The sequence below is a fragment of the Sinocyclocheilus grahami genome, unplaced genomic scaffold, assembly GCF_001515645.1.
Source record: "Sinocyclocheilus grahami isolate Dianchi unplaced genomic scaffold, SAMN03320097.WGS_v1.1 scaffold1798.1, whole genome shotgun sequence".
NCBI lineage: Eukaryota > Metazoa > Chordata > Actinopteri > Cypriniformes > Cyprinidae > Sinocyclocheilus > Sinocyclocheilus grahami.
In genome coordinates, this window is record NW_015506977.1 from 62,456 (window position 1) to 70,179 (window position 7,724).

At 34.0% G+C, this 7,724-nt stretch overlaps 1 protein-coding gene across 1 annotated transcript in view; it reads left to right on the plus strand.

Annotated features, from left to right (window-relative positions):
• Positions 1 to 3,352: 3,352 nt before the first annotated feature.
• Positions 3,353 to 7,724, plus strand: part of LOC107572696 (guanylate cyclase soluble subunit beta-1-like) — an 18,781-nt gene continuing 14,409 nt past the window's right edge. The window contains exons 1-2 of the mRNA XM_016259124.1: positions 3,353 to 3,706; positions 5,638 to 5,778. Coding sequence (XP_016114610.1) covers positions 3,413 to 3,706; positions 5,638 to 5,778 — 435 coding nt within the window. The 5' untranslated portion in view covers positions 3,353 to 3,412. The remainder of the gene's footprint in view (positions 3,707 to 5,637; positions 5,779 to 7,724) is intronic.

Below are 7,724 nucleotides of genomic sequence, written 5' to 3' on the forward strand. Positions count from 1 at the left end.
TAATAATGACTTAACCTAATCCACAAAAAAAAAAGACTTCCTCGCCGCCTGCGGAACGCAAGAGTGACAGCACGCTAGCGCCATCTGTTGGTCAAAGCCATGCAGGAACACCGCTAACATTGCATGTGATGCATGAAAGGGACAGCTAATAAAACTAATAAATCATCGAAATACACATCTATAAATTAAGTTTATATGTGTAATGGCTTTCATTTCTTCATAAAATGCCTGGATTTCTTAACTGAAATATTGGTCTGGAATGTTTGAAGCCATAACTATCTGGCAGAGTAACTATTACACAAAAGACTACATATAGATAATTGATCTGAAATCGTTATTTAATGACAGACTATAGCATTATACACTTTAGATTACAGAACAAAGCAATGTTAGCGGTGTTCCTGCATGGCTTTGACCAACAGATAGCGCTAGCGTGCTGTCACTCTTGCGTCCATTAAGTCTTTTTTAGTTGTTTTTTTGTGGATTAAGTCATTATTATGAGAAACTAAGTCATTATTACGAGAAAGTTTCTCATTATTATAAGAAAATTAGTCATTATTACGAGAAAGTTTCTCATTATTACGAGAAAATAAGTCATTATTACGAGAAAGTTTCTAATTATTTCGAGAAAGTTTCTCATTATAACGAGATACTAAGATACTAACGAGATACATACATACTATGGAAGCCCGTTTCCGCCACTGAATAAAAAAATATAATTCCGTAAGTCATAATAATGAGAAACTTTCTCAAAATTATGACTTAGTATCTCGTTATAATGAGAAACTTTCTCAAAAAAATGACTTAGTTTCTTATAATAATGAGAAACTTTCTCGAAATAATGACTTAGTATCTCATAATAATGATAGATTAAGTTAACTATATTAAATTATATAAACATAAAAAAGCATACAGAAGCATTTTTGCCATCTACAATTTAGAATGGCTTGAATTTTGAGTTTTAATAGACTAATAATTCAACGTGCGTGCACTCTCTGTGATATACTTGATAATGTCATATCGCACATCATTACAACACTTACCATATTAATCGCAGACGATGCTGTATCGCACACCCCAGACTCGATTTGAGAGGAAAATTAATCATCCGCAGTTGTGCGCGCAGCCTCATGAGCGCATGAGCAAAGGTGTTTTTAGTCTAACTTGCAAACGCCAGACCACTGATTCGTCAAATCTGCTTTCCTGCAGTCCGTGTTCTTCTGACTTCTGACTATTTTGTAGTAAGTAACGAATTTGCTTCGGTGAAATGTATCGGAGTAAAAGTATACATTTTAATTAGGAAATGTAGTGGAGTAAAATTAAAAGTTGGCTGAAATATGAAAACTCAAGTAAAGTTCAGATACTCCCAAAAAATACTTAAGTACTGTAACGAAGTATTATTACTTCGTTACAATACACCACTGCATGCTATGTCCCTGCGTATTATCTCCAACCTACGCCACTGCAGACACTATTTGACTCTGTCCAACAATGAAATGAATGACACGTGTGTTTATTCTCAACTTTTTTCTCGAAATTTAACAACTTTTTTCTCGTCATTTAATGAGTTTATTCTCAAAAAAATTTTCTCAAAATGTAACAACTTTTTCTCGTAATTTAATGAATTTATTCTAAACATTTTCTCTCGACTTTTTTTCTCTCGAAATTTTAACGAGTTTTATCTCGAAACAATGACTTTATTCTCAAAATGTAATGAGTTTAATCTCAACATTTTATTTCGCCATTTTTCTTAAAATTTTACGAGTTTGATCTTGTATTATAATGACTTTAATCTCGAGATGATTTATTTTTTAAATATTGCTTGGCCCTAATCCTCTTCAGTGTCGGTATCCCTCATAGAAAATAGCTGGGGTTTTTTGTCCATGTGTTGTATTTACTGTGAATCATGCTGTTTATTTATTTATTTTTGACTACATACAGAGCCAGCATAGCTTCTATTATTTATGCTGTCTGAGTAATAATGTGAAATGTATTTATAAAGAGCCTGTTTTGTATTCTTGTGAGACCATGAGCAGACCAAATCATTGAAATTTGTCTCAAGCCCAGCAATTTTTGTCCATAATTTAACACAGTTAGGCGTTTTGGCCAGAAATCATGCTTAAGGCCGTTACCATGGCAGTGTACCAGATGTACATGAGAAAGACATGTGTTCAGAAATATTTAAGTTATGGAGTGGACTGGGAGTCTGAGATGAAGACAATTTGTTTCCAAAAGCTTAATAATATATTACTGTTCAAAAGTTTGGGGTTGGTAAGATTTAAAAAAAAAAGAAGAAATTAATACTTTTATTCAACAACAGGGATGCAATAAATTCATATTAAAATACAATTTTATTTATTTCTATTTTATATAAATGCTGTTTTTTTACTTTATATTCCATCAAAGAATCCTGAAAATGTATCAGTTTTCACAAAATATTGAGCAGCACAACTGTTTTCTTTAGCAAACAAAGCAGCATGTACAAATTATTTCAGAATCATGTGACATTGAAGACTACACTAATCAGGTTTGCCAGCACTAAAAAAAAACATCACATTAAAATAAAAAACAGTTATTTTAAATTGTAATTTCATAATAATACTGCTTTTGCTTTTGTATTTTTGATCAATTAAATGCAGCCTTGGCATATATATATATATAATAGTGTATTATAGTGTTATATATATTATATATAACAGTGTTATATATAAAAACCTATGTTTCATCATGTTGTATAACTGAGAGTTCTAAAATGCCTTTATAGTGTTATATATATTATATATAACAGTGTTATATATATAAACCTATGTTTCATCATGTTGTATAACTGAGAGTTCTAAAATGCCTTTTGATTACAGAGGTTAGTATTTGTGTTTTCCCATTGGCAGTAAAGAATAAGAACAGAACAGATGGATGAAATGTCTAAATGTAGAGAGCCAATACTTAAACAGCTCTGTGGATAATTAGCACTCAACCTTCAGGGAAAGTACAACATCTAAAATAATGAAATGATTTGCATTATCCCATGGTAAGTTTAAGTGAAATTCATAAAAAAAGGATTAATTTAATATTAGATTAAATCATTTAGGTATTTTTAACAACCTTTCTTAAAGGGGTCCTATTATGCTCTTTTACAAAGTCTTGATTTTGTTTTGGGGTGTAGAACAGGCTCTCATACTAGGTTGTTCGAAAAACATTTTATTATTATTAACACATTAATTTTCACATTTATATTATTAACACATTATTTTTCACATATTTTACATTATTACAACACCTCTCTCCCCAGTCTGGCATGAACGGCTCGAATAGTTCCTGTATCAAATGAAGGCCCGCAATTGAATGCAATACAGTTGCTATATATACAACTATATAATTACTCTTTTTTTTTTGTCCAGTGACATTAAATACAATGAATGTATGTTGTTGTAGAGTGTACATGATAATGATGATACCTCTTTGTTTCAGGTTGCTGTATTCGGTTCTTCCTCCGTCTGTAGCCAATGAGCTTCGGCATAAGCGGCCCGTGCCTGCTAAACGATATGACAATGTGACAATTCTTTTCAGTGGCATTGTTGGGTTCAATGCGTTCTGCAGCAAACATGCATCAGCAGAGGGAGCCATTAAAATTGTCAATCTGCTCAATGACATCTACACTAGATTTGACATTCTCACTGATTCTCGGAAGAATCCTTATGTTTATAAGGTGAGTGGCTTTCAAACTGGGATTTGGAATTCAGATCTAACCATATCTGTGTTTTTTGTTTATTGATAGACAGATAAAAATACCTTTATAACCATGCTCAAAGACATAAACAGATATTTTTGGCCACATCCAGAGATATTCAGCACACAAAGAAAAAACTGTACGATTGTGACTGGCCTAAAAATATCTTGACAAAAATGACAACTCTTGACAAATATGTGTGAATGTGTTTGTGAAAAGCAAGTTAGGCCACAGTGTAAAGTTAAAGCATTATACAGTAGGTGCAAAATCTGAAAATCAAATTTAAATGTCACTTTGAGCAAACTTAAAGTAATAAAGGTGTCACTATCAACAAAAGTAATAAACCTTCCAGCTACAAAGTTCAAAGACAAAAAAAATGTTATAAATATTTTTATGATATGTTGTTTTATGATAAATCTTTTATGATGTACCTAATTAGATCAATAAATGAATGACTATATTTAGAGCAGGGTGCCAGATTGAATAATCTTATGTGGGCTGATTTTTTATTTATTTATTAAATCTTGATGTAGGAAACACAGAGTGTGTATACAATACTGGGACAAAAAAGAAGTTGAAACATTGAATTTACTAATTAAATTTACTGGAGGCCTTTAGATTATATGTACATACAGTATGCAGTTGGTAATTAGGAAGTATTAATCAAACAACAGTATTGATATATTTGATAACTGGGAAAATCAACTGAACAGTTGCATCACCCACAAATCCACTTTCAGATGAAAGTGCAAATTCATGCATAAGTACCAGATGTTACGTGTAATTACTACTTCTGCTTTAAAATGTGAGCTATAATATACACAACTAGTTTAGCTAAAAATAGAATATGAATTTATCATACCCATAAAATAATTGGATGTGATTTTTTTTTCTTTTGAATCATTTCACAAGCTGGATTAGACTCCTCTGGAGGCCATATTTGGCCCACAAGCTGAATGTTTGACACACTTGGTTTAGATATTGCAAGTGTAATGTGAGTCTTGAAATTCCAGAACAACCAGCCATGGTGTTGTATTTTATTGTAGCTTTAAATTTAATTAACTTTCTTGTCTTAACTATCTGTCCCTCATAGTCTGTACTTTTCCAACTACACACCATGTACAATGCTCTCTTAAAAACAAGGGCATGAGAACATATCCTTGATTTACATCCTAGGCATACAGACAAGAATGCACTTCATGAAGCTTTGCTAACTAAACAAAACGGGCGGGTAGAGTTTCAAGGCTGGCTCACCAAAAAAAGCAATATTTACTAAAAGCCATCCGTATCTATGTGGTCCAAAGGTCTCATAAAGGACTGGGCTCTCTCGTTAGAGTTTGTTGTGATACGGTATAGATATGTGGTTGGCGAATGAAACATGAGGAGTTAAATTGCCAACATTTGTGTGCTTTGTCAAGAAAACTTGGATGAATCAAAAGTATTCTAAAATTGGAGGATAGTTTCTCCTGATATTTTCATTTTTTATTTTAGTTGGCTGTATTCATATAACAAACTAGGACCAGTTATTATCTTGTAGTCAAGGCCACAAGATTTCTTTAAATGTTTTTTAGTTAATTTAATCAATACATGTTCATTAAAAATGTTAAGTACACACACATTATATATATGTATAGATATATACATACAGTATATATATATATATATATATATATACATACAGTATATATATATATATATATATATATATACTCTATATAGACAGACTTTAAACAGACTATATATCTGTTGTGCAGATATTATTACATCAAGTAGGTTAATGTGTTAAATATAAAATTGGGGTAGGAAATTTAAAATATCCAAGTGTCCTTTGAGGTTCATCATACCACAGGCACATTAGCTATTTCTAGCCGTCTCATCAGTTTCTCAAACGTCTCTCTATTCTCTGAAAGGTGGAGACAGTTGGTGATAAGTACATGACTGTGAGTGGTCTTCCGGAGCCCTGCACCCACCATGCAAAATCCATCTGTCATCTGGCCCTGGACATGATGGAGATCGCTGGACAGGTGAAAGTAGACAAGGATCCTGTGCAGGTGATCACTTTTCTTGACCCAGTTACAAGTTTAAACAAAAATAAAATGTTTTCACATTTTTATGCATAGCACATGAGGTTCTGTTAAGGTCTTCTGTTCCAGAACATCTTATCAACTCCAGGATAACGTAGTATCACTTTCAGTCTTTGTCAGAATAGCTGAATTATGTGGAAACAAAATTAGAAAAGTGTTTGCTCAAATCTTATCATAGCCTGCTGATTGTAAGATTGAATACCAGTTCAAGTATATGTAATGAAGAACATTACAGCAATATCACTCGAACAAGAATGTGTGATGCCGTTGTTCCAGCGCTGCTTTATTAATTATCACTACTATTGGAATGCTTGTGTAATCAAATTAGATGACTGAAACTATAGAGAATAGTTCTAATATACAGCGTATATGAATATTACCATAGGTTTACTCTCAGATACTGGAGGTGCATTTTTCCAAGACTGCAGAGGCTGGCGTGCTGAGGGTGCTGAATCATCTCATGATGAGATACTATGTACTGTTTAATATATGAAATTCTACATAATATAGTTCTGGTTCTCAGTTTTTGGCTGATTTGCATTCCTAGATTGCTGCTATTTAGTCCAACAGCACTGAACTTCAATGTTTGTATCAAAACGCTTGTCTGTGTTTGTTGAATCATTCACTCAACTGATTCACTCAGGAACGAACAGCTGATATAGCTTTGGCTATAATTGGAACTATTTTAATAGGCCTATTGGGGGTTTCAGAAGATGTGCATTAAGTGTGAACGGTTGTGGATTCAAAACTTGCTCTACTGTTTTTTTTTCTTTCTTTTAGTAAATGAATATCAGTAATGGCATGTCGCATTCTATTTCGTCATTTCACTGGAATGGATAGGGGATAATAGGGAAGTGTTACGCTGGGGTTACGCTTTCATGCTACCTTGACTGGTCTACCGTATCTGGGTCGCCCTGAGGGGTTTCCCGATGTAGTAAATCAGCTCAAAAAGGGAAATATTTATGACTAATTATAACTGGTTATGATTAATAATAAATATTTAGATTAGATCTTTGAATTAACTGTAGCAGAATCTTGATAAGTTCGTTAGGAGTGAGCTGGAGGTTTTACTTCTGGTTCTTCTGAAGAAGGTAAAGTCCACAGCGACTAACGTTACTTGAAGATAAAAGCTGCCGGAAAATAAAAACTCAAGAGGAAGATCTTGAGAGTCTTTAGAAAAGTGTTGTCTCAAACGAAGAGGGTTTCCGAGCAAAGATTATTTCGGGCTAATCACTTTTGAGGGTTCCTATACACACCCCCCTTTTGAACGAAACATCTAGAAGATCTTAAAGCAGAGATACACTCATATACCTGAATATAAGCATTGAGAGTCTAACTAATACAAATAAAGAGTTGTGACTAGGCTAATACAATAGGGAAACATACAAACAACACATGCATATACCAGATACAATTATAACTGATTAATTATAGTCTAAATAAAGAAATGTCTTTATGTGTTTGTGTTTGTGTGTGTTAGTTTACTTGGTCCAGGCCCATTGTTGCCTGGCATCGGGGTCATTTACAGCTCTTTGGGAAGTGTTTGAAGTCAGATGGGGGAGATGATAGTGGGGGGGACTGGTTAGAATCTCCTTGATGGCGAGGAACCATTTGGCAATTTAGACCCCCATACAAACGTAAAGTCTGTGACCAGCTGCACTTTGGCTGACAAAGTTCACCTGCACACATCGTCAGACAACAGTTTTCATGATGATCGGGTAGCAGGTGGATCATAATGGCTAGATGGCAGGTGGGTCCTGAAGGCTGGATGGCAGGCGGATCCTAATTTTCGGATGGCAGGTGGATCAGGATTGTCAGATGGCAGGTGGATCCTAATTTTCCTCAGCCTTCTGATCCTCAGCGGGGGGGTTAACCTTGGTCAGGTTCAGCATTGTCTCCGCCTGGGTCCCTCT